The following is a 26,989-nucleotide window of genomic DNA, read 5'->3' as shown; positions in this document are numbered from 1 at the left end:
ATATATATATATATATATATACCTTTCCAAAAAAACGGAACCCAGTTTCACCCTGCATCTAAAACTGACAGACCACAATGAAAGCGTTCTGCACGGGACCTAGAGTGAGGCAAACTGTTTGGCGTGGTTTCTGATGAGAGGAAAGAATACTTCCGCACAGCGCACAACTTCTATCGGTCTCTCTAAGGTGGAACAAATATATCCAATTGCGGTTGGAAGCGTCTCACTATAAACCACTTAATACGACCAAGTCCTTTAAGATGTAACTGGTTCCTGTTGTGGTGTGAGCGGATTCTCAGTTGATTCGCATTTGAATTCCACCCTACGAGTCGGTTAACGTAAGCTGAAAACCAGTACTAGAAGCTGTTGCGGGCTACCTTCAAATCACGTGGCGCGAACGGTGTACTTGGAGGGTGGTGACAAGATCGTCTAAGCAAAGCTTACTCATCGTTGGTCGAGTCGTAGACCATCGTGGAAGGTCGATTTTATGGATTACTCAGGGGTTTCTGAGATGAGCCGATAATTCCCGACAAGGATTGAGCAGTTGCTTCTCAGCGTAATTTGTCTGAATTAACTAATGGTAACCAATTAATAGCAATAGCGATCGATAGCAATCGCTACATGCGTGCAGATAAATGTCAACTGCTTCTGGAAAGGCGACCAACTGGGCACTCGAAGCACCCAGACACGCCTGTTTGAAAGCCTTCTCGCTTAGCTGAAGCATGGGATGATGCCGCCGACGGAATGCCTGGTTCGTGTGGAACAAATTTCACAAGCCAGACTGAAAACATGTGACTAAGGATGAGAATCCACTGTCGAACATAACTTAGAAAAAACTGCCAGGCAGTGTGCTAGGGAGTTTCAGAAATCAAGTATGGAAACGTGTGCAAGATGCCCACGGTGAGGTGCTGTCTCATCAAGAGGAACCATCTGGTTTCTCTATTGAGCCACTTAGCGCATTTTCTCACAAGAACAAAAATCACATGACCGAAATGAAGGGCTCCTAGTGTATGATATTTGGGTGACTTGCGTCAAAAGCTTGGAAGATCTTTAGGACGATACGGATTCACCACTTTGGCCGTTTGCACTGTGAGAATTTGAGCGACCTGTGTGCCAATCTTAGGACCCGGTTGGATGACGAGGTTTAGCGCCAAAACTTAGAAGACCACATAGATACAAATCAGTCAGGTGAGTAAGTATTAGTTTCAAGATTGGAATAATCAATAGAGCAGTGAATAGAGCAGCAAAGAATGATCGATAAACACATGCCCATCAAATGTCGGAGGTTTTAAGAGGGCGTGAATAATGTCAACTATCACAACGGTTACCTAGACAGAATTACTTAGAAGTGATTTCATATGGCTCTGGGCGGGGCTCCCGATTGTCTGGATTACAACCCCATGAATATCGTATTATATGTGCACGGCCTTCCGTGCAACTTTCGCAATGAGGCGAGCAGTTTTCAAGACACTTCCAGTTGTTCGTAAATGAGGTTGAACGAGGTATGTGATCAAAGCAATAACGAGAATAACTATAGTAACAACGAAGGCCCACAAATCAACACGAAAATGAGGACATTCACTCAACACCCTGCCATGCCAGATGGCTCAAGTGGTTAGGGTGAGAAATTTACTGACCGGAAGGTCCGTGCTTCGAATCCGACCTCTCCATCTCGACTTCCCCTGTCTACGCTTCAGCAACCTGGCAGTACCCCGGCTTTCGTGATTCCTTCGGGTGGCAGGGTAGCTAGGCGCTGAAAGACTGTTACAGCTGAACGATTATGCCACCCCAAAAACGCACAAGCGCTGAGATACCGTCAGGTTACCCAAACCTAGACAGAAGCAGTCAAGATGCCCAGGGTTGGGTTCGAACTTACGCCTTAACCATCTTGAGCTCACATGAAAATAAGCGGGGATAATGACTAGTTTTGACACACGTTATGTCGGGCTTACAGCCAAAAAACGGTGGAAAGTCGTGCACCCAAAAGATGAGACAGAAGGACCAGCGACATTGCATTAGAGGTCAGCTGTCATACCACAATTCGCCAAGGCAAACCAATAAAGCAACCAGCAAACAAAACATAAACAAACTCCGCAAATTTGTTTTCTAGTTGATGGGAGACAAATCGCTTGAGAGGGTTCGAACTGACTAAGGAGGAGATGAAGCAAAAAGGTGCAACAGAGCAGTTTTTCATTAGGACAACAAAGCAAATGGGCACGTAAGAGGGCACGCAAGCGATGGATAACCTAATATGGTCTAGTGGTGGTTTCCTGTGGTGCAGAATGATGTACACAAGGCCAGTGCGGGAGACAACTCCCAAGGCTAATTCACACTTCTGATAGTGATACAAACGGGTGAAGTATACAAACAAATCTTGTTGGGGAAACAGTCACAAAAGTACACAGAGCCCCAAAAACAAAAAAAAGAATGTTGCTGACAGCGCAGTGGTAAGCAAAAAAACAGATTCCAATGAAAAGGATCGATAGGAAGAGAAAACACCAGGACAACGCGAACATTTGTTGATCAAACCAAACAGAGGGTGAAGTATAGCGCTTGCATAGCGAAAAAACCAGCTTAAATCGCTCGGACGAAGTAACATAGTCTAGAAAATGATTTCCGCTGTTCGATAGGCATTTGTCCCAGTAGAAGGACTGAGAAAGGTTATCTCGTTGGAGGGAAACACCATGCTATTAGTAAACCAGCATTTTAAAAACACTGAAGAAGAACAGATGTAGCAATACACGTGAGGAGGAGCACTAGGAAGAGGACGTATTCGGACCCTTCAAGGCAGTTATCTATCGGTGGAGGTGCAAAAAAGACATACTACAGTGTTTAGCCTAACTGATACAACAGGTCCACGAAGATGCACATTCTCCCAGTCCGACCTACTTAACACGAACGACTATTTCCCCTGAGAAACGTACGAAATAGCTTGTGCTCTCGCATCAGTGCTTCCTGGTACCCAATTTATCGGAAAGACTTCGCATCTTACCCAGTGTTGTTATATGCTTCTCGATCGACCGCTAACAAGTGAGTAGATAACCGGAAGAGAAGCTAGCTTTAGTTTCAGAGAGTTAGCTTGTACTTTGTGAATGAATAAGTGGCTAACAAACTCCACAAACCATGGAAGGGCTTTCCTCCGACGATTGGCCACAAAATACGCTCTCCAAAGAGGAATCATGTGATGAATAGGGGCAGTCGGTCTTTTTTCTGAGAGGTTCCCTTCAAGTGGAAAACCTCACTGGCAGAGAAGGATGACGTGAGCTCTGCGGAAGAGTTACTGGAGCAATATCTCAACTGATAAAGCCGTTAAGCTATCACAGTAGCATAGTCAGTTGTGTGCATCTGAGTATTGAATTGCGGATTGATTTTGCTCTGTCGTTATCAGGAAGTAAGGGGCTGAAGAGATAGGAAACCATTAGGTTAAAGCTTAACCTTAGCTCATGCAGTGCTGATGAGCTGACACGTTGGCGCTACGTACGCTTACTAATACAGTGAACTCGTACATTGACCTCGTATGTCTGTAGACATCAAGAAGCCACACCCGTTCACAGTTGTGAACAGCTGATAGTATAGGAGGCCCGTGAAATCGTTCCCGGATAACTGCTGCCCTGTTTCTTTTAGATGCCATATGAGTGACAACCAGGATGATGACATAAAACCAACGTTACCATCACTAACATTTCCACAATGCCAAGCTCTGGGTGAACAAGGACCGTTCCCTTATCAGGTCGTCGTACAGTGGCTGGCAGGCACTTCTGGGTATATCGGAGGAGGCTGCATTATTCATGCGCCTGACTCCTCATAGGTGGTTTCTCCAGTAGAGACTAGATCGGTCAATCAGCGTTTCGCGAGAGCTTCATTATTCAACTTGGACTACTCTGTAGCCCACTGGGTGTTGGTTCTCATCATCGACAGTTGGTTGGTTGATTGATTCGCTAGAAGAGACAGTGAACTGCGCGACCCTAATTAAGGAATCGATAGTAAGCAAATCAACTTATTTTACAAGAATACATCTCTCAATAGCAACACATACCCCTTCATGCAGAATGGCTAATTATGGAACCTAGGTGCACGTAATATGATCAAAAACCGTATAATCATGATGCTAAGTTCGCCTCGGCGGCTATAGAACTAAAGCACCTGAATCAGGTTACGAAACTGCCGAAGTCCCAGATTGTGATATCATCTGGGAACATTTGCACTCTCGACTGATGGTGCCGGTGAGCGACTTACATATCTTGGGACGCTGGCGCTGAGGCTGGGCAACGTGTTACATCTTACAAACACAATCGTTTGCATATCAGTTCGGTTTTCACCGGTGACTTAACCGAATATCTCGTTTACGATATTCTTCCATCCTAGTTTCAAACAACTATCCCCTGGAAAACAAGATTAGTGGGCTGCAGAAATGTGTCGGATAGACGCTGCCCAGATGTGCACAAACCGGATCTCACCACTGGATACCGTGTCTAGATAGCGAACTTTCACCATATGTCGGGGGCCCAAATGATCAGATCGGGACTAAAAGGGTGGCTGCGAAGATCCGCAGTTTCGTGCGTAAACTTAACCTTGTTCTCTTCACAGTACGGCGTTCAACTGCATGAAGATATACCGGGCACTAACGGTATTCCGTTATTTACTTTTCGCTCGCCCGTTTGATAAAAGAGCGGAACTCAGGCATTTGAAATCGACAACCTGTTGAATTGTTTCACATCTCGAGTTAAGTGGTAGGGGAAAGCACATCCATGTAGTGGTAGATAATGCGTGTTGTGGGAGACTGCAGGGATTTGAAACTATGTAGTCATGTTTGCCGTGAAGGGAACAGTTGGCTCGTACATCCTGTTGCAGGACGGAATCCTCCTCTGTTCGGCTCTAGTGCGTGTAGTTCGTGTTCAGGAAAAACGCTGTAGCAGAAGGGGCGCGAGTATTTTGACAGCAGTGTCAGTATGACCTTTGTTGGGGATCGGCAGCAATATTGGAGCACCCAAGCTCAAGGAATGAATTGAGCTTTCAGACTGAACAAGGCAGTGGTTCGCGAAACGCTGAGATGGCAGGCTTACAAATCTCACCTAGGATCTTGTATCCGCTGGGTTATTCCTCCGATCCTCAGCTGTTTCACGACTGTAGTGACCTGCGGACTAATTGGGCCCTTAGAGAATATTGTCAGTTGGTATTGAGTGTGGACTGGTTCCGAGTTTGGGTTCACGGATGGTTTAGCAGTTTGAAGTATTCCACCCACAAACCCATTCTCCTGTCAAGAGTGTTGAGAAACTCGCCATTTTCAAAACATAGGCTGTTAGGTAAGCTGTTACTGATACATTACCCGCGGAACTATCTCAAATACTCACAAGTACCGGTCAATTTTTGGTCCAGGGGTCTACCATGTCCCATCGCTCATCCCCTCGTACGCCGTCCGCTCATTAAAGCATCATTAACCTGCTACAGATATCCCTGTAAAATAGAATGACCCAGTCCCACCCAATACAATTACCATCACTCCATAGTGTGTGTTTTGCTCACCGGCACGTCGCACTGCACGACAGTACGCAAGCACTCATCTGGAAGAGTAGATGAACGCCCTCTGAGCCGACCATCAAGGGCTGGGACAACCGGTATACGACCAAATCGTTAGGTTCTCCACCCAGTTGGAACAGTGAAAACCAAGGTGAATGTTGAGTGTCTACACTTACAGAATGCGCATGTCTAATCAGGCTCCCATGTACCGTAGTTGTGTATTGCAGTCTCACAATTCAGGTGAATGTACCAAAAACTGGCACCATGATAGTCTTTATCACTAGCCTGGAAATCCTAAAATATTAACTCATCCTGGGACGTCCAGTTAGAGTGGCTACCGGTCATCGTACATATTCAAAACAGAGTAAATGCACGGTTCAGGAAACGGGGTTTGCGTACACATATTTCAAAGGGTTGAGAATGGAAAACAAAAAAAAACCCAAGCATTATATGGCCAGACATGAAAGTGAAGGTCAGTCTTTAAAGGTCAAACTCAATCTGTCGACATTCGAAGAGTGAAACCGCTTAGTGTGCCTTACCTAATATGCCGCTACACTCACTATATTTCGCAGTCAGACGGTTTATTTCCAAGTAGAGTGTGGACAAGGCTGAACCTCTTGTTGCACCTACCTTCTTCAACACATCTGCTGTAGCAAGTGAGGAAAAAACTGAGAGAAGATTGACCACTCGGAAACGAGAACACGTGTCCAAATGGAACGAATTTGTTAACATGCTCGACTGCACACCAAACACTTGACTGTGGCTTGCACACCGACACGAAAGATGCAGTGAAAGACATGGACAGACAAAGCAACGAGCGTTTTTTTTTTACAAAGGGACGACCATTTAGACCCACAAGATTCCTGAAAGTGAACGATCTCTCTTGCAGTTCTGACAGTCGCTGCTGGTCTCGATTACGTCCCCCTCCAGACTTCGTTTCAACTTGTGAGTTCGTTTGCAGGTGATGAGCAAGCTGAGGTCGCCATATCGGGAAATCATTTTTTTTTTCAAAGGGACGACCATTTAGACCCACAAGATTCCTGAAAGTGAACGATCTCTCTTGCAGTTCTGACAGTCGCTGCTGGTCTCGATTACGTCCCCCTCCAGACTTCGTTTCAACTTGTGAGTTCGTTTGCAGGTGATGAGCAAGCTGAGGTCGCCATATCGGGAAATCAGCAGTACATAACTACATTTTACACAAAAAAGGGAGACTAACGCATCTGTGAAGTTCGTAATGTAAAAGACAGAAGTACATCAGCGTCAAACTTTATCACTTTTATGAACCAACAATAATGGTTGAGTAAGAATATGCGGACACCGAAAAACAGTTTACCAGAATAGGGAACGTAATTCGACTGCTGAAATGTCCAACTGAAATAGTTTCATAATTGACTGAGTCATGTGGGCCGTGACGAAAGAACTGCGGAATGCCTTTTCGTTCCAAGCGAACCATGGATGAAGCGACCTGTGTTGGTTAATCTTTACAGCAAAATCAGGGTTTTGTATTCGCGAAATACACTAAACTAGTTTCGAAGGGAGACTCAATTGAATCCAGTAGAATCTTTTATGGTGCTCTGCTGCAACTGAGTGCACTGCACAGGGACGCCTCATGCCTCAGTTTGTATGACAATAGATATAAGCGTTCAGCTGTAGCACCCTTCTGGTGCCTAGCTGCCATGCCATCCGAAGGAAACAAGAGGGCTGAGATACTGCCAGGTTGCCCAAGCCTAGACAGGGGAAGTCGAGTGGCGGAGGTCGGATTCGAACCACGAACCTTTCGGTCAGTAAATTTGCGCTCTAACCACTTGGGCCATCTCGCCCCCGACATTAGATATATCACAGTATAGCTTCACAAAACAATCACACGGTTGTTGAAAACTCTTCGACAGCCCATGACCGGTTTCGCCCTTCTTTGGGCTCATCAATAAGTAGACTCAATTGCCGAGTTTCTCTTAACCTTGCGTTCTACTTCAACCCAGATTGGACGCGATTTGCGAAATACACCCATTTACACACTAATCTGGTTTTGAGATTGTTGGGGTCCTGCGACCCCCATTAGAAGTGAGGGCACCTTTAGCTGATGGTGCAAAGGTCAGTTACTGCTGTCAGGTTGCTCTTGTTACCTGCGTTTCTTTCGTAATCTCATACTGGACTATGGTGCACGCAACAGCAAGTAATGAGTGTAGAATGGTTTTAAGCACAGAGGATATCACTTCACCGTGACCAAAAAGCTGATTGGTCCTTTGCTGAACGTAGGCGGGGCGGGGAAGCTCGACATTTTCGGGGAAAGTTGACTGGAATGCCATACTTCTGACACGCGTAACTCAACTGAGACAAAAACTCTCGAAAATGAATGTCAAACTCAGACAGAGCTAAAGTTTTCGGTATGGCATAAATAGAAAATAAAAATAGATAATCGTTCATATGTAACACCCTCCTGGCGCCTAGCTGTCATGCCACCCAAATGAAGCGCGAGGACTGGAATACTGCCAGGTTGCCCGAGCCTAGACAGGGGAAGTCGAGAGGCAGAGGTCTGGTTCTAACCGCGGACCTTCCGGTCAGTAAATTCGCGCTCTAACCATCAATTAGTGTTCTAAATACTGGGACACACACAACATTGATGATCAGGTAGTCCCTTTCTTGGAGGCAACTCTCCTAGGAAACACTCTATCACTTGTGATGAGTCCGAGCTGTTCCACTATCTTCTGAAAACCACTCCCTCTTAAGAGGCAGCGCTGTGTTTGGAATAGGTCCTGAAGTGTATTACAATCAGTTGCCTAGCAGTTTACAGTTTGGACCCACGAAACAATTAGCCCAACAATGAAAATTCGGTCGTTTAATGAAAGTAGTTCTTCCGGACGGCAAATATTCGATGGCTCCATCACGAAGAGACTGGACCTTACCGTGGCATGATGGTTTGTGCACATCAGCGATCCACTGAGCTATACTGGGGGATGTCCCCGCGACACTTGGAGTCTCTTATACAAGGTTGGTCAATGGTTAGAGGTCTGACAAACACAGTCTCCTGGCCCTCCAGGTTGGGGGCTGGTGGCGACTTGTTCCGTAGGAATGGCAATGCATTTGTATTTCCCGCCCTGATAGTATCCCAGCCCATGTACAGTACGGCAGTGAAGCATCGGTGTTGAACACTGATGTCACGCTGTCAACGATGATGATACTCGAGGACTTGCGCCAAACAGTTGGATTTTGTTGCCAGCCTCGCCTTACCTTGATAAGGTGCACGGCATGGTTGCGTTGTTCCATTGCTCAGATTTGTCTAGATAATGCTGATGGTGTTGGCCTATCTCTGGCCCTATCAATATTCCAATTTGCAAACCTTATTTGGGATGTATGCAAACAGTTGAATGTAATTACACCAAATAACTGAATTCATGTTATTCAGCTCTTATTCGTCATTCACATATATCATCGACTTCACTGATTCAAACCCTAAAATTCCAGATATATAAAGTGAATGTCCTATTGCGATACACTATATCGGCGGACGAGCTGCACTCGCTGCAGCAGACGTTTCTGATTGGTTCTGTCAGTAGTTGCTGCAGGCAGGCTTCATGCAGATGAAACCACTGCATAGTTCCTCGAAAAAACTGCCGCTAAAGCAGCTAGAATATGGGGGCACTAGCACGTCATGATGCTGAGAGCCTCTGTGTGGAAACTACCTGTGTGGTAAGGTGTATAATAACTAATGCCTAAACTGACCCGTGTTTATACATTCCCTGAACCAAAAATACTCCTGTTCCACAGGTTTTAAGGAAATCTGTCGAAGCTGCCTTCGTTTCGTCCGAACAAGGAAACCCCGATTGGCGGGTTGGTTCGAGTAACATAATCACCACCACCACATCTGTGATGTGGAGGTTGGGTTGTCCTCGTCGTTTGTCTAGTCGCTCCAGGGTGGATGTGTTCAGACCAAGAGCGGCAGCAATAGTCAGCTGGTGCAGGGTGGTGTACAGTGTCAACCCTAAGACTCGACTGATCCTAATCGAATCCATGGTCTATTTTTAGTCTACACACGCGATCGTACACAAACACGTTCGTGCAAACACGGACAAACACTACGGATCGTGACAGAACAGCGCGCAGTCCACACTGTGTCACGTTCTTCGAGCATGGAACTGGATGGGGATGGTGGTGGAATGATTCGGGCGAGAAGGACCACTAGGCCAACACGACCTCTACTTCGACTAGCCAGTCTTAACAGTAGGTCGCCTCCGAGTGTTTGCATCACTGAAATCACCCGTCCCACAATGTGTATCCAAACGCACGTGCGCACAAGGCTGATGGGGACGACGACTGCCAGTTTCACCACCCTTTCCCAGAGCCAGGTGGTGGTCCAGCAACCTAGCTACTATCACAAGGGAAGCGGTTACAGTTGCCGTTATTGATCGGAATACGTGGGTGGATACGACGACCGCGTATTGCCTCGGGTGGTCGAGGCGCGTGTTAGCTTGCTTGCACTGCGGTAGACTGATGGAAGGCGGGAGGGTAACGTCTGATTATGCATTTTTATCATCGCTGTACAGGCAAACACACACACACACAAACTAGCTGAGCGCTAGTTAACACACACGCACATGGGACATGTGCCACATCATGCCCGGTTGCACACGCAGCTTTCTTGTAGTGTGTGGTGCGTGCGCTTGTGTGAAAGGAGCGTGTGCTTGGAAGGGCGCACCCGAGTGGTCCGATCCGACCCTCGGCGTTTCAGGTTGTACGTTTCCTAATGAACCTACCCATCAGTGACCAGGCTATGGTGGCTGGCAGGGAGGATGGGCCGACAGAAATCGTGTGTGTTAAACGAACGACATTCCAGTTACCTCCTACATCGATAAAAAGCTGAAACCTGTCCAAACAAATGGTACCGAGTTATCCAACCATTTCGTTGCGATAAGGAGGGAAAACCATCTAAGAGGACGATTTCGCTTTACAGGCACATCTGCCCTAAAATCCAAGCTCAAAGACGTTGGGGTTCGCGACGCCCGATATTGTCCTCTGTACTTGCCCGAAACACTGTATCATCCCATGACACTGTTTGACGGAGAGCTTACTGCATCATAGGTTGAGTTCTTTCAGTCTTGAACGTATAGTTGGGGAACGAAACTCAGTTAGTTCACACTTTTTTCAGCTTATTGGAAGTGAGAATTAGGTTAATACAACTTCGAAGGGTAGCTGGTGGCAATATCATCTACACCAGAGTCGTCTGATCAGCAGTCTGATCTGGACAATATGGTTCCGTTTCCGCGTCGAAACCATGATCAATCATCACCATTATCAGCTGTAAGAACCACGTACTTGTCGTACAGTAGTTGTAGCTGCCATGGTTCCGTCCACCGGCGACTTGATGAGGTGGGGCAGGTAGCTGTGAATAGGAGGCGGGAGCCAATGAACCGGTGCATAAATAGAGCACTGTTAGTGGGCTTTTAAATGAGGGATCGGGAACGGAGCTATGCACTGAAGGTAAAAGGTTGGATGCAAGAGTGCCATTGAGGGCGGGACTGGGCCATAGCTGACAATGTCTCTGACCATATGGCCCGTCTTGAGGTCCCCATCCAGGGATTCACACTGTAAGGCAGTTTGCGAATCCGTGCGAATCATTAGTGCTGAGGAAATAGAAATTCAAATTAAGAGAAAGGTAGACCATATGTTTTAGCACTGGATGTCACGAATGTTGGAGGCGTCGAAGTTTCTTCCAAATTCTGAAGCCCGTCTGTTTCTGATTTCAACAAACTCGACAACATGCATTTTTTTCGACTTCTCATTAGGGCGAACCTGGTGGAACTCATCCCTCCCTTCACACTGACCTTATGACCTCAAAATCTTCGGGGGTTGATGAGGTTGTATACCAACTAGCCACACAGGTTTGAATGGTGCATCTCGGCTTTTTAGTATACATCATTCATTCCCTTAAGTTACTGACTACAGCTAGCTGGGCTTTTCGTCAGGCCTTTCAAAACCCAACCGGAGTCATTGTTAGGGGCATTAGGACAAATTCTGAGAATAATCGTGAACAGATTTGTTGATCAGAGGCTGACAGCACACATTCGCCCACATGCTGGTGTGTTGGAATGAATACCATACAATATCCTGCTTTCATTAGTGGGACAACCGTCGAATCCAGTCTACAGTAGTTCCCCAATAAAGAGAGACCTATGCAGAAGGCGGTTTTTTGTTCGAAACAGAGCTCTACTTTTCGAAGCTGCTTAACAGGAGAAGGCCGCTGGCCAAACACAAAATCTCAAAGTGCAGCTGACGCAGATATGGTGATAGGAGCAAAGGGGATTTGCATCATTAGCAGTGCAAATTGATTATTTGAAATTTCTGAATCTCCTAAATATCCAGGAGAAACATACAGCGGAAACAAACAGATGTGACACAAATTGAGGTGAATATAACAACATCGAAGACGTTTAAGGTACTCCTATAAAATCAATGGGGCCTGTCAGAAGAGAGTATAACCGTATACTGTATAACAGTGTAACTGTTTGTGTCCACTAGAGGTGGTGTGACTCAACGACGGGTTCGAGATCCCCCACCACACAGTTTAGTCTGTCGTGGATGTGAGCGGTCGCTCATGAACAGGATGGTCAGCGGGCCAAATAGCATCTGTGTCTGGTTATCCAGCTCAATCGCATACCCAATAATCGGCTCAAGTCTCTCTTGATGGTAGCAGTCGGGTTGGCTAATTCAGTACAGTATTCCTCAGTGAGTGAGGAAAAACCCTTGCCGGACAGAAGGAGTTGGCGACAACGCTATCTACAGGGAGGAAAACTTAAACAACAGAGAAAAAGAAACCTCTCCCGTTTTGAAAATGGCTGATTTCCTCACTGAAAGGAAAAGGTACAACGGTAACGCTCCGGGCTACCGATCGACCATTACGTCACCCATTTGATGCCATACACACTGCTGATACACCATCTCGATATATCAGTGAGGCCCACTAGACTTGGTTGGGATGCCCATAAAGCGCCATACGTTGGAAAACATTGCAGCTGGAAAACAGACTTGAAGTAATGAAGCATGAAAATGGAAAGATGTGACGCACCATAGCACATTCATCTGGGGGGAGGTAATATAGTACTGATATGAATTGTGAGCAGCATCATCTGCATGCAGGTTGAAACAAAATATTCACAGTTAAACAAATATCACGATCGATTTCGCAGAGCACTGCTTAGGCATTCGACTGCGTTCCTTTTTTCACACAAAGCTGGTTGAAGATGACCACAAAAGTCCAGAAATACGTTGAACAAAATGAAGAGGTCATACAGTTGGCGTAAATGAATTTTGTTTCGATTGATTCGCCCAGCTATACCCAGTTCGCTTGGGTTGATGAAAAACAACTGCGCATCCGACTGACTTCTTTGTACTGTTAGGTATCTGGAATATCTAGTTGACTGTTGGGATCTCTTCAGACTACTTCCCATACGTTCGTATTCGCATTAGGCGTAGACCAAACGAAGGAATCTGGTGGTCTACGTGGACGAGTTCAAAAAATGAGTCAACTGGTCGTATTTGAGGAGACGTAAGAAACAAGGAGCACTGCCTTGTAAAACAAAAATGGATGTCCCAGCCTGATAGCACATATGCATACCCAAGTTGACCACTTGGAAACATACCAGTGTTCTTTGCTGGGGTTGCCCTTAACAGTGATCACAAGCGGTGAAATATGGTCAAGAATGGTGAAGTCGAATTAGTTAGCCTCTTGACACTTCTCCATAGTCTACCAACCAAACGTCTGTTGGGTGTAAAAACTTCAGGACTTGAGTCAGAAAGAAGAAAAATGAAAGAAACACTGTGGTTTTTGCCTTCGTTTTGCCCTAAAGTAATTTGGAATTTTGATATAACTCGGTTTTCCATTTGGCTTCTAACAAACACCCAGCTTTGTACCTTAAATCAGTGAGGTTGAATGAGCGCACAATTATTTCGCACAGTGTCATGAGTATTATTAGGCAAGGAGAGTATTCCACTGTTGTTAACTGGTTGTTAGGCTTTTCAAGGAGTGCACAGTACACAATACACATAGAAACTCAGCAACAACAAAATCGCCGATGTGAATAAAAGACAGTGCGTAACTGACCAAAAAAAATACACGGACAGTGATCAGTAGGATGGAAATCAGTAAGTAGAATTACACGAAATAACCAGACGGCCATCTGTTGTTTCACAATGACTTGCTTTCTTTTGGAGACAGCAAATGGATTTTTCATAGAATGAACGTCGGCCCCAGTCATGAAGTTTTGGCAAGCAAAAAATTTTCAAGTTACAATCTTCAAATACGTGCTGATAAACCAATGTGGAAAACCAGTGCGGGGCTGTCCATCCTGTGACCAGCCATTGTCCTTGATGTTCTGGCACCCGAAAGCTGCTCAGATAGTGAGTGGGATTTACCTCTCTCTCAGCGAAGTATAAAGCTAAGGCTCGAAGCACTCTTCCTACTCAGGGTCGGCCCAATCCGCATGCGGTTTTGACCGTGCTTGGTGGAGGATTACTAGGGGGATCAGGAGAAACGTTCTCACTGAGGTAGCATGCAATGGTTCGATGATAGGACAACATATAAGCGTCACACAGTGACGCCGGAACAAAAGTGGCATTCGACGGAGATGTGTAATCTCTCTATTCAGTTTCGTAATCGGCAAGATTATGAGGCTGATGCTAAAAGTTCCTCAAAACTCAAGGATTCAAAGTCCTACCATCCTTTGGCACTTGCAATCCAAGAAGAAGCCGATGAGGATTGCATTCGTTAATTTGCGACACCTATAGCAGGCACTCTTTGAATCACAAGGGATGGGGCGGCTTTATTATACGCTTGTGAGATGCAACCCCTGCGAACTGAAATGTTCTCAGGTATTCGAAAACCGAACTGTGACTCATATAGGCTATTGCCAACGGAGCCATACAGAAATCAGAAGACAAATGTTCGATTGTGAAGCGTAGATAACAATGAAAGAATGTGTCTGGGCTGGAATTTGCCGCATCTTGGTCACGTATTGCGCTGCTGAAAAGTGAACTGTTTCCGTGCCTGATTCAGGGTGGCGCGAGCAACTGGTCAGCTTTTGACTCGATAGGAAGATAGGAAATTGATCGTGAAAAGTCTGGGTACTGATTGCGTATGTGATTCCACAACGTCGCGAATTCTGAATGCTTGCGATACAGCTCGCTTTTCAGGACAGAGAACGCAAGTTTTATCGACTCATCGCAAAATAACTGGGCAAAGCGAATATCTAACGACAGAATCATCTCCTCCTTAGGAAAGGACCTCCGGGAACGGACTACCTTTGATCAGCCTCTTGATGCGGTCACCAAATTGGCCGCCACAAATTGATTCAGTTATCGGGAACAAAAAACCGGACGACTGTATAGTTAGCAAGCACAGTACGTCTCGTGACGACCTAACAAGCGGCCTGTTTAACAATGATAGGAATAAACACGTGTGAGCGGAGCGACTCAGTTAGTGTAACTTTATACCGGCTGGTATGCAACACAAAACCAAGTCAAGAACGGCAAGATCGGAGCATACAGCATCTTTGGTGCCGGAGCGCTCGATAATTTCCGACATTATGCACCAAGACTGTCCCCAATTTACGGTGTGTATGGAGAAGTTGGACGAGAAGATAAAGTCCTCGGGACACTTCGTGAGAGTGAATGATTCGGCAACACAAAACATTAATTTGACTTAGTATGAATTACAAAAGCGGAAAAACTGACGACCGAATGAAACCCCATCTCTTGACGGGATGGGATATGCTGATGTTGAGACAAATAGCGAGGAATATAGAGGTGGATTCAATGTCTGACGATTCAGTGTACAACGTATTTTCGATAAATGTGGCATTCTAGCGATGACATTCATGGTACGAGAATGAATGAATGCGAGAGAAACATTAGTGCCACGTGTCAACCTATCGAATACCGTACCGTAAGGACAACCACTGTGAATTAGGCGCCACATAACGTACAACATAGGGATTTCTTGGACACGCCTAACGTGTGCACTGCAGTTGACTTTACTGGCCAGTCGACTAATCGATGAGTACAGCGAGAAACGTTCAAACTATGGTGGTCCGACAAGAACCGTACTGGTGGGTGGTAACATTTCGATACAAAACTAGCTAGAGTGTAAAGGAAGATTACTCGCAAGTGATCTCGTAATACTGGCTAACGTAGTTTACTAGATGGACAGAAGTGTACGCATACTTAAATTCAACCACCTCTTTCTCTAAAGCACTCGGTAGGCCGGTGGGAAGGTGCACCAGTGAGGTACTGATACCTGGCCACTAAACACAGTCACCGTGATATAAGAAGCCCTGTCAGTTTGCTCGAGAAACAAGTGAATATTTGCACAAAAGAAAGCAGTTTCTAACTTAACTATTCTGACTTTTCGCAACAACTGATGACCAGTGGTTCCAGCTGAGAAATCATATAGCCTCATGGATAAAGTCAATCAGACAACTCGTGAAAAAGTGACAGACTGGCCTCATATCTAACGTGAAGATCTACAACAAACGATGATGGGGTTGTTACAAGTTTGGAATTTCTAAACACTCACCATCCGTTGTTGATTTCTATTACCGATTTTAGAAAGGAACCAGTTCAAAAGAATACTTATGTCTGGATCAATTGGAGACCACCAAGAGTGAGGCACAATATCAGCAATACGATTGTTCTAGCACATAAAGCGTGGAAACGTAACTGAACATAACTACTGAAACACCAGAGTTTTTACTCTTTCAGCCCGTTACCACAGATTTTAATACGCGTTTCCTGTACTTTACTACAAATTCTTACTCTACGAGAATGAGTCTGATTCACTGACGTCCTGGATTGTAGCGGAGGCTGTTATAAACTTGTCTCATAACAATTTGCGGATTGAAAGAGTGGGTTCAAATAGACACCTACGGATCTGATTCGGTTCACGCTTTTGAGCGAAGCTTGCCAGCACAGTGACGAACTCAACAGAGAACACCCATCGGACAGAACAAAATCACTACATTGGCGAGGAACTGTCCCTACAGTTGAATTGTTCTTGGCTGTATATAAGTCCGAATTATCAAGGTTGGCTTATCATGTCACTCGGTGATATCCAAAATTTACTGATTTTGTTCAAGTTGCTCCAGACAGACTTGGTTCGTTAGAACTAAGTTCCTTCGCAATCATTATTGTTACAGTGGTAAAGTGCCTCCTGACTCGGCGCATTTCATCTTTATTGTTAATCATCTCGTGCTTCAAATCATCTACTGCTAACTAAGCCAACAGATACGTACGAAGAAGGTAAAGCTCATGATACTTGAGCGCTATCTTAGTTGTTATTGTCATCAAACCAAACTAAGACCATATAAAGTACACCAACGACTAGTGCTCACTGCCAGTCATTGCGGAGCCAGGCTGTGCGGGTGAACAGAGCTCAGAAGAGAATGCAACAGGGTGAGAGTTGTAGGCCCTGTTGTCCAAACGAAGAGAAATCGCAAGATGTGGTGCGGTCCGGCAATGAGTAAAACTAACCGTCGATTGACAGTTGGTCAGCACTTGTCGATAAAGTTAAGTACAAATTGGTTTGCCCTTTATTCACCTTTGGTTTCTGAGTGAAACACAGGTAGACAAGGTTTCTATGGTTTCATCAGACGATATCGGAATTATCGACGATTATCGGAATTCCCTGAGCTTCATCAGAACTTATACCTGTAGCTTTAAAATGAAGTTCTTAATTGACCGAAAGGTTGAATAGCTTCTGTGCAAGCTAGTTGTGAGATAGTCTGCTTCCGTCAAATGTTTAGCCGCATATCCAATGCCACAATGTGCACCACCCGTTCTGTTTACTTCTTGACAGAGAGAATACCGGGTACAACGGCAAACTTGGGATGCACTAAAAAGCCAACTAACGACTACTTACCTGTATCCTGTCTCTACCAGCACTCATCACTGGAAATAGTAACCGGCACACGAACACACTACGAACAGGCAACCATCACACAGTGAATGAAGTCACGGGTAGCAGAATAGAGTGTTAATCTCCATATAAGTTAAAACTCAACATTTATCAAGCAGCGCCATCTTTTGAGGCCAGTCTTAAACTGGATTAACTAGGATCTCCATATAGTTAAAACTCAACATTTATCAAGCAGCGCCATCTTTTGAGGCCAGTCTTAAACTGGATTAACTAGGTTGAATATCTTGAACAGTTTGAGGACCACGTAAGCATTAGTTTGTGCCAATAACTAACATCGTTCAAAGCTGCCCTTGAGACATGTGATTTTTCTCTGTGACTTTTAACTGATAATCACCTTCTCTTTCGAGAGACTACTATATTGAAGAAAGTCAAATTCCGGTTAGCCATTCTCATGAACAGAGTGTTCCCTCTAAAAGGGATTCAACTACGAAGAAACGCGATCAACGAAGTTCACTTTCTCATGTGAACTTTCTCGCTGTATTCGGAGCACTATCGCAAGCAGGAATTAGGAAAAGCGGCTCAGATGTTGACACTGTACAGGAAAGTGATTGGGCAAACGTCGGAGGGCACCGAGCTACTCCTGCCGATAAACTGGTAGAAAATTCGTCCGAGAAGCTGATTAGCGACTCCAGTCTGCCCTCAGGCGTGTCTCTTCGCTCATGCTTTATGCGCTCTCAGTTAAATCCATTTCTATTCTATATCAATTTACACCTCCGTATATCAAAGTCTGGCACACAGAAGGGCTACTAACAGTACTGGGTGCTTAACCAATCACGCGTGAAGCTCACTTGAGAAGTGCGGTTCGAAAAACGGAATGGAAGGTGGGCGGTCGGAGTCTTCGGTCAACTTTTGAGATGAAGTTTCTCAACAAATGGTGTCATGCTCGTGGCTGTTGTACGATTATCGTGACATTAAACGAGCCATTTGTCAGAAACGTGTGTGTTGCACTTGACTGAACCACATGATGTCAAAAGAATGGTCGAAATGCTAGAAGTCGGGATCACATTCACTGTGCCCGTTTAACCACAGAGGCCATCAAGCAATCTGGAAATAATCTGGTTACCAGTACGAAATTCACCTCTGACCCAATTGTTTCCATCCACAGATTAGGCGGTTAGCCGTTCTGAGGTGTCAGGTGGCCGCCGCTGGCTGTTTGCCATTCTAGTAACTTATCCTGAATAAAATAAGAGCTGAATAGTAGGTAATAACATGCCATGGTCTTAGTAGGTCATGCTCGTTACCTCAGCCAGTGATCACAACTCACAGACAGAAGTAAAACTACGCTCAAACTTGTAGCATCAAGACATCAGGCATCAATACAGCAAACAAACTCCTCACTCATGTAGTAAATACAACCTGACGAATTTATGAAACTAGCCCTATTCAAACCGAACACCAGTCGAATGATGGACAATCGCAAAATCTGGAGAGCTCGACAGAACACCTCTCCCTCGCTCCAAAATTACTCACTACTGTGAATTCGAGAAAGGCGTGCGACCGAGAACAAGTGGTCAACCACATCTGTGTTCAGCACGACTTAAGTGATGTTTCCGAATCATTTCGTGTGTGTCAACGTCCCAACAAGACAGCTATACTCACATTCGCGCGTCCGCACCAACACAGCGTGAGAAGTACGCTGGTCACGAACAGCGAACACAGCGGGAGAATGGGACAAAGGAAAAGCTCAATGGAAAGCCGATCAATTTAGTCCACAGCTGGTCGTGATGGCTTAGCTCGTTCTCACAGGTACAAACACGCATGCGTGTACTCGTAAACACACACACACACACACAAAAGCACAAGCAAGAGATGACGAGGACGATGAGATTGCTGAGGCAAAAACCCTCCACCAACTCGGTCTGATCGAACACAACCCCACCGCATCCATTGAGTACGGCTAAGGGTGAGTTGCCAGTGGGTGTGGGAGTGGTGTTGGACGGGCATGGGAGGAGAGAACAGTCGACAGCAAAAGACCAGCTACTACTGGTGTGTGGAGCAGCAAGACTTCAGTAAGATGATGAAGTTGCCACTAGGTCATTCGACTCACAAGCAACTGATAACCGATGAGATCGGTTAAGGAAAAGGACTCCAACTAATCCGGCCAAACTGACAGAGAATTCGTGAGGAAGTTGTGTGGTAAAACTGAACAGAAGTGAAGGACGAATTTGTCAGAAGAATCAGCCTTCAGCTAGTTAGAAGAGTCATCTCAATTTTTGGGAAACAGATTCGAAATGACGTAGGGAATTCGGGGTGAAATATTCAACGTTTGAGTTAGGGGAAAAAACGTTCAGGCGAAATAGCTATAGACTGAGCAGAACCTATTCAATACGAGGAAGGCGGCGAAATCCGGAATACCCGAACTGTCCAGAACGACTGAGAAATAACCCCACTGATGGGGTAAAACTCTAAAACCCTATCAGTGGGGGCGAGGTGGACCAAGTGGTTAGGGCGCGAATTTACTGACCGGAAGGTCCGTGGTTCGAACCCGACCTCTGGCTCTCAACTTCTCCTGTCTATGCTTGGGCAACCTGGCAGTGCTTCTTTCGGGTGGCATGGCAGTAGGCACCAAAAGAGTGCTACAGCTAAACGAACGATGACAACCTGCCCTAGGTTTGGTAAACACCAAACGTCGGACACTTCCCCTGGAAAATTCAGAAATCTACTTTAGTCATACATCGAAACAGCAAAATAGACCGAGCTCCATAAAGGAGTACTTGTTGACACAAGTCGGCACTTGAGAACAAATCAGAACTTACTAGGGGTCCACATACAGAGTACCATATTAAAAAACAAGATCAAACAGTGTTTGGCTCTACAGACTACAAACAAAGTGGTCAGCGAGAAGCACTCAGATTCATTGCTGTCTACCGCGATCTAGATAACTTTTCAACGCGGAAAAACGCTGCTAATCGATTAGGCGATGAGGTAGGCTGGCAGACCGCACAGCGACTGATGCATGAGTGGAATAGACGGGACAGGAAAATTGTTCCGGTTGCAGAAATAAGTTCAGGGTACCAAAGCTGGTTACCACAGCAACGGAACTCGTTCCCTCTCTGCGGAGGGCGTGCAATGTGTCAGGTTGACGGCTGCCAAACAGCATCAGAAGCAAGCAAAAGAATGCCCAAATGTAAGTGTATGTGTGCTTCTGTGTGCAAGTGCGTGTGTGGGTCCACGTCTGACAAGCAGAACACATAGTGGATAAGCCCAATAGAACGAAGAGACCGAAACGGCAGAGCAATATAGACAAGTAATACGTACAACGATCAAACAGTTGCACGTGTCCGTGTGCATGGTCAGGCGCTAGAGGGCTGCTTCCACAACAGTCAGCCGTCAGCGGCAGGCCGCTGTCGGAATCCGTGGCTGTATTCTGGCTGACAAGGCTCGGAAGAAAGGGGGTGTAGGGTGAATGGTACAAGATTGTTGGACTGGTGAGGACGACTGGACACACTCACCTTCCAACAGTGGTTCAACTAACTGCGATAAGCAGTTGCTCGGAGCAATGTTAATCGATATGTACAACGTGAATGGCCATCGATAATTTGCGAACGACGTTCTAGTAGTGAACTGTCACATAGGATCGTTCTTCTGTAACAGTAATTTCGGGATATCAGCTACCGCTGGATTCTGACCATACCATACACTCGATTCAGCTCCGTTTATCGGGTATAATCTATGTACCAAGAGTACATTGGTTCCAACTGCTACAATTTCGATCATTAGGAAATGGGAGAGAATAAGAGATACAGCCAAGCAGTGGGACTAAATGAGGTCGAACCGTCATTTCAAACCGAACATACCTACATAATATCACCACCACCACTACCATCCGAGTTTGGTTTTGGCGTTTAAAAGCATTCGTCCACTTGACAGATTACCAAGCCTTGGGAACACTGGGAAATTTGAACCACAACTCGTGACCAGCCACTTTTGTCCCTTCGTTTCAGTTATTCTGAAGACGGTGCATGTTTGTCATATTTAGGTTATCAGAACGAACCCCGATAACATATGGTTTTGAGCCTAAACAACAATCACAACGTATTTCGACCGGGGATCACCAGCCTAGCTCCGTCGTACAATGTGGATTTTTCGAATAGGAGCGAATAAAATGATACACTAGGCCGACGTGTTGGGCAGGCTCCAACTACGAAAGCAACCCGAAGGCCACACTAATCACACAAGCAGCCGGTCAACAAAGAGTTCTACCAAAGTGTAAGTTAATCATCTCGTTGATACGCCAATCCTAAGCGAATGTTGGGTAGAACCCATTTCCACAAGGATGCGGGTTCAAATCTCCCGAATGCACACGAGCAATGGCTTCCAACAGGGATGAAACAGTGCTTCTCAGCCGGTTGGTTTTACTTGGGGTATGAAATCCCGATTAGGAATCTCTCCACCAGCTAAGAAAAATCCTGAGACCGGTCCGGATCCGGCGATTTTCAAACCAACTTTCGGTTAGGCGTGGTCACAACAGACGAGAGGCCAGTTTTTCTTTTACAGAGGTTAGGGTTCTGAAGCTTAATTCGTTTTATCGATCCGGTTGGTAACACGATGTGAAAGCCTGAGGTAATGATTGTTGAAGTGAGCCTTCATCTATGCTGAATAGCAAGTTCCAGTTCGGTGTTGATATCTTAAGTACCCTGTGAAGCTTCCGTAGCACCATATGAATGTGTACATCAACATGAGTTCAGTGCTTAAAAAGGAAATGTCAAAGCATTCGATTTCACCGTTTTGGTGGTTACTACGTCCAGGTTAGGAATTCCGTGGACCGGTCAACCAGCAAAACTGACGGTTGGTATCCCAACAACCATAGAGAGGATTCAACTTCAATCGATAAAGGTGCGGGTTGAATCCCACCGAGATATGTACTACTATGTTTCAAAGTTCCAACACGGATTGGCCTAACACGGAGAGATTTCGTTCTGAGAATGTGAAAGATCTTCAGTGACGAATACATGACCACTAGAAGAGTCGTTTACTGTCAGTAAGTACGCTGTTGTAGACAGGTATTTGTTCGATTTGACCAGACCGGTGTATTGCATCCATTGCTCAGTCACAGAGTCTAACCTGTATCTGGAAGAGTGTGGATTTTATGTCTCAAAGATTTGTAAAACACTGATTATTCCCGAATGATGTGGTTCCTAGATTTTTAGCATAATCTCGAGGTCTGGTACGTGAAGACGATACAAGCTCTATGGCCACGAAACGATGTAGATCTGCACTATCCGTGTTCATAATCACCAACAGTGGGGATTCTGACCCACGACCTTCGGGCCAGTGATCGAACACTATACCATCCGGCTACGAGCGGCCCATTATCAGTGTGATTGCCCAACATTTGGACAGTGTACAGAGCCATTCTTGGCTCTGTCTACATGGAAACCTAGCAAGAAGTTATACCAGTGGTGGACTTCCCATGCACACACACTAGACGCGGCTCCTTGCACAGTTGTTTTCACACACCATCCCTCCTGTAATCAATAGCCCCTCTTCCTGAATCTACATGATCAAAACGTAACAAACCACACTGTCTTCACGGTGGTTTCCACTGTGAGAAGGTTGCGAAACGACAGATTAGCCGTGAGTCACATACGGTGGATGCGCTGATACATTTGGAAGAGTCTGACGCGATTTCATGCAGTCTGCGTTACGTACTGTCTGGTTAATTATTGAGTGGGTTCTGACAAGACCATAAGATGATATGAAGAAGTAGTGAACTGATGATCTCCGATATGAAGTGGATACCTGGAGATGGTTGATGAAAAGATGCACTAGTGAGGAACAGACGACCCCAACTATTGTCCCCTTAACCACTGGATCTTCAAGCTTCTAACAGTGATAAGGCGAGAACGCCTGATTGCGAAAAAAGGGAACGGCCGAGTTTAGACGGTCTGGTAAATGGGACTGCTTTCGATGGTTGATTACCGCGATAATAGGCGTCAAGCTAGGGTCAACATTTCACACGCTCATTCTGGTTATTTGTGACATGCTCGTTCATTCCACTAGCCAGCTTGTTAAGATATCACAGCACACTGGTTAGCTAATGATATTGTGCACCTAGCTAATCGGAGTGAACATCAGATGGACGATCGATCTGAGTACTCTTGGTACAAAAGCCTGACATCCCTAATTCGGTTGAACGGACCAAAATAGTATATAACAAAGTGTTGCATTAAGATGTCCTGTCTCCAGACTGTTCAGCCCAATGCTTTGCACATCCAACTAAAAAAAATAAAATACACCTTGGTATTCAATCAATCGTTTACCAAACCCCTCTGAAACTCCTTGGTATTCCTGAAAGCATACCCCAAGGTAGTAGTATATTGTACATAAAAACAGTATTCAATCACCCGAATGGTCCACATGGCACCGGTCAGGACAGTGAGCCCAGTTCACCCGAATACTCTCCTTTCTTATCATAATTTGTTTTAATGTATTATTTATCAATTAGCGACAACCAGATCACCTCAAAAGAGACGGGTATTCTGTTGGTAGGCATATTAGGACCTTACAGCTTGATGGAAACGGCGCTAACGCATAATACGTCTTTATCATGGAAAGGCTTTACTCTGTCTACGAAAAATATGTAAATTATCATCAACGTCGCCATTAACAGTAATACACCATAAGCAGAAGCTAATACCTACGAAAGTTTGCTTTGTTTCCATATCACCACAACGAGAATATGGCGCGGTGAAAATTACCTCCACTTAGGAACTAGTGAGTCAAGTAGACGTAATGAGGATGCATTTCAAACGGCCTTATCATCACAAAGATACATCCCACAAGAAAGTCTAATTTTTTTCTCAGTATTTTGGACTACCATACATTTACTACCGAAATGGCAAGCGTAACGGTTACTAAATTGAGAACCGGCAGTCATGTTGAAGGTGCACTAACAGTGATCAAATAGAGTTCTCTAAACTGAAGTCTATACTGTTATTCATTAGCCCACCCCGTCACGTGATCGCTTAGAGTTACGGTGCTGTTATTCCGCACAGGAGGTGAGCAGGAAAACAGGTATACTAGACTGCATGACCGGCAATCAGGTGCCGCGTGAAGACTCTTTGATGAATTCACATGCAAGAAGTAGCCTACTTTTCTTAGGATCAGATCCTTCCTCAGTAACAGTAAGGAAAGTGCAAAAAATGCATCTAGCATTCTTAAAAGCGGCATGATTTCAAAGGAGGGTGAATTTTTTGCTCTCCCCTGTACAACAACATAATTCTTTTGTAACTTCTGGGAATCAGTGTGCACTTGTGTCGTGCCGTTTGGACTCACCAAACCTAGATTTACACAGGAGCAAGGAAAGGGAGAGTCACATAGGTGAATTATTCCAGAAAGCTGCTTTAATACGCAGAACACGCTAATCCTGAAATCGCATCGATAATTCACTATCGATTTCGCCCATCCTGCGTTTCACCAGGTGGGCTCAGTTCTCAAGTTTCCATCAATACTATATTCAACTTGAACATCAAGTCGTACCGTACTGGCGAACGGCAAATTACAATGGCGTTATTGGTTTGAGTCTCTTGTCAACATCGGTGCGATTTGCAAATGAATAGGCTTCATCAACTGCTATGACACACAATTCCCACTGTATTCGGTAGTATCGTACTCCTACAAGAAAGCGTTGCGATGGTTGGGGGGTCATTCAGTATGTGAGTGTATTCTGAGAAGACAAATGAAGTTAAGGTTGAAACAAGGTTGTGCGGAGGACAAGGAGCGGTGGAGAAGTTTGCCATCATGGGGTTTTGTGACCAACCAGGATGATCATTGAGTGAACATGCAGACGTAGACCAGGTAGGCGTTGCTGTCGTGATAGATGGTCATGCAAGGTAGTCGTTCTCGTGAAGCAAAAGAATTGTAGAATCAGGACTTGGTCTTGTCGGAATTCACCAAGCAGATAAATCATGAGCGGTCAAGTGACACGATATCAAGTGATCATCTGCCGTATGATGGGCTCTCATCGACCTAGTATAACAATTGACACGACATGGGAGGAAAATTTCCACCGGATTCCGATACCCATCTCCCACAGCCTCATGACAGCTGCGTTCGATCGCGAAGGTTTGTTCCACCGGGACCCCTTACCGCAACACAATAGCGCGATCGATCGAATCTAGTTAGCCTGTTCGACGGCTGCACTCTGTACAGTATGTGGGTGGTAGATTGCAAAGATGGAGCCGAGCTGAAACTGGAAACCACGAAGGATGGGACGATCTCCAAATCTATTTGCTAATGCGCTGTTGTCAGCCGTTCCATTACACCTGTCAGTTGTCCCATGCACGGTATCATAGTGCTTGCTTTCATATAAAGTTACGAATGGAAATCCAACAACTACTTCACAACCAACAACGGATCAGTCAAAAATCTAAACCTACGTTGCAACGTACGAGTCGGTCGGACGCGGTTTGTCAGGATCACTACCTTCCCTTTCTCTTCCATACAGAGTGATCAAGTTACAACGATGGTTATACTGAAGAGTTGTAAAACACACTCTTTACCAGGATGATAATACCATGCTATTGTCAGAGGTAATTGTCTTACGGGAAAACACAGAGGGCGATTGTATCTCGGCACGTACTTTGTCGGCACTGCATTTCCTCTTTCGAAGTAAGCTCTGCATCCGAACATTCTAGTATACCATTGGAATCCCATCATCAGCATGTCTTACGCTGAAAAGTTTTGGTATCTCCGTGATACTCCGGTCACTGCTATGATAAGGTTCCGGGAGCTCAAGTCTTTCAGACTCAGCCGGGTCATGGGATTTTAGTTTGAAGCCAATCTTGCAGAGGGGTATGAAAGAAATCCCGAAACTTTTGGGTGCTGTCCGTGCTACTCGCCTTCCAGGATGGGGACCGCGTAATCCTCACTGCGCCTGGTTGGAGAAGCTGCAAGATATGGCTTATAACCGATGTCAGCGGCGATCTTTTTCTCAGGTTCTAACCAGATTGCCTGAATGAGTGTTTGGAGGTGTAGGCACCTCGGAATGATTGTAGCCAGCACTAAGTCCCGTCCCCGTCCACCCTTATTCCTTTTTTCACAATAAGGCTTTCAATTAAATCACGGTTATACGGCAGCGAAGCATCGGTGTTGAACACTGATGTCGTGCTGTCGATGATGATGATGATAGCTACGAACAACAGGTTCATGCTATTAGAAGGCAAAGTAACACCCTCTTCCCCTAAAAAAACAAAGATGATGCCTGAAATGAAACTAGCTGTAAACTGTTTCAGCCAAAAATAGCTACAATATATAGCTCAGAGTTAAGAACTGCACAACAAGCAATATCCTAAAAGCAGGTGCGCTAAGTTTCCCTAGTTCCGCTGGCTGGTGCAATGCATTTATTCAGGGAAACCGTACTGATTCTGCCAAACCGCGTCCGACCGACTGGTACGTTGCAACGTAGGTTTTGATTTTTGACTGATCCATTGTTGGTTGTGAAGTAGATGTTGGATTCATATTCTTAACTTTATGCGAAAGCGAACACTATGGTACCATGCATGAGAC

The 26,989-nt window shown here is 45.3% G+C and overlaps 2 protein-coding genes across 2 annotated transcripts in view; one reads left to right on the top strand and one right to left on the bottom strand.

The window, feature by feature from the left end:
- The window catches only part of T265_02159 (hypothetical protein), a gene marked incomplete at both ends in the record, with an annotated part of 100,159 nt that overhangs the window by 26,382 nt on the left and 46,788 nt on the right, over positions 1-26,989 (bottom strand). The gene's annotated exons all lie outside the window — the stretch shown is intronic.
- The window catches only part of T265_02157 (hypothetical protein), a gene marked incomplete at both ends in the record, with an annotated part of 78,588 nt that continues 54,604 nt past the window's right edge, over positions 3,006-26,989 (top strand). The window contains 3 exons of the mRNA XM_009166331.1: positions 3,006-3,030; positions 9,541-9,735; positions 12,979-13,057. Coding sequence (XP_009164595.1) covers positions 3,006-3,030; positions 9,541-9,735; positions 12,979-13,057 — 299 coding nt within the window. The remainder of the gene's footprint in view (positions 3,031-9,540; positions 9,736-12,978; positions 13,058-26,989) is intronic.

Source organism: Opisthorchis viverrini (genome assembly GCF_000715545.1).
Source record: "Opisthorchis viverrini unplaced genomic scaffold opera_v5_25, whole genome shotgun sequence".
Classification (NCBI taxonomy): domain Eukaryota; kingdom Metazoa; phylum Platyhelminthes; class Trematoda; order Opisthorchiida; family Opisthorchiidae; genus Opisthorchis; species Opisthorchis viverrini.
This window is presented reverse-complemented; position numbering and strand designations above follow the sequence as displayed.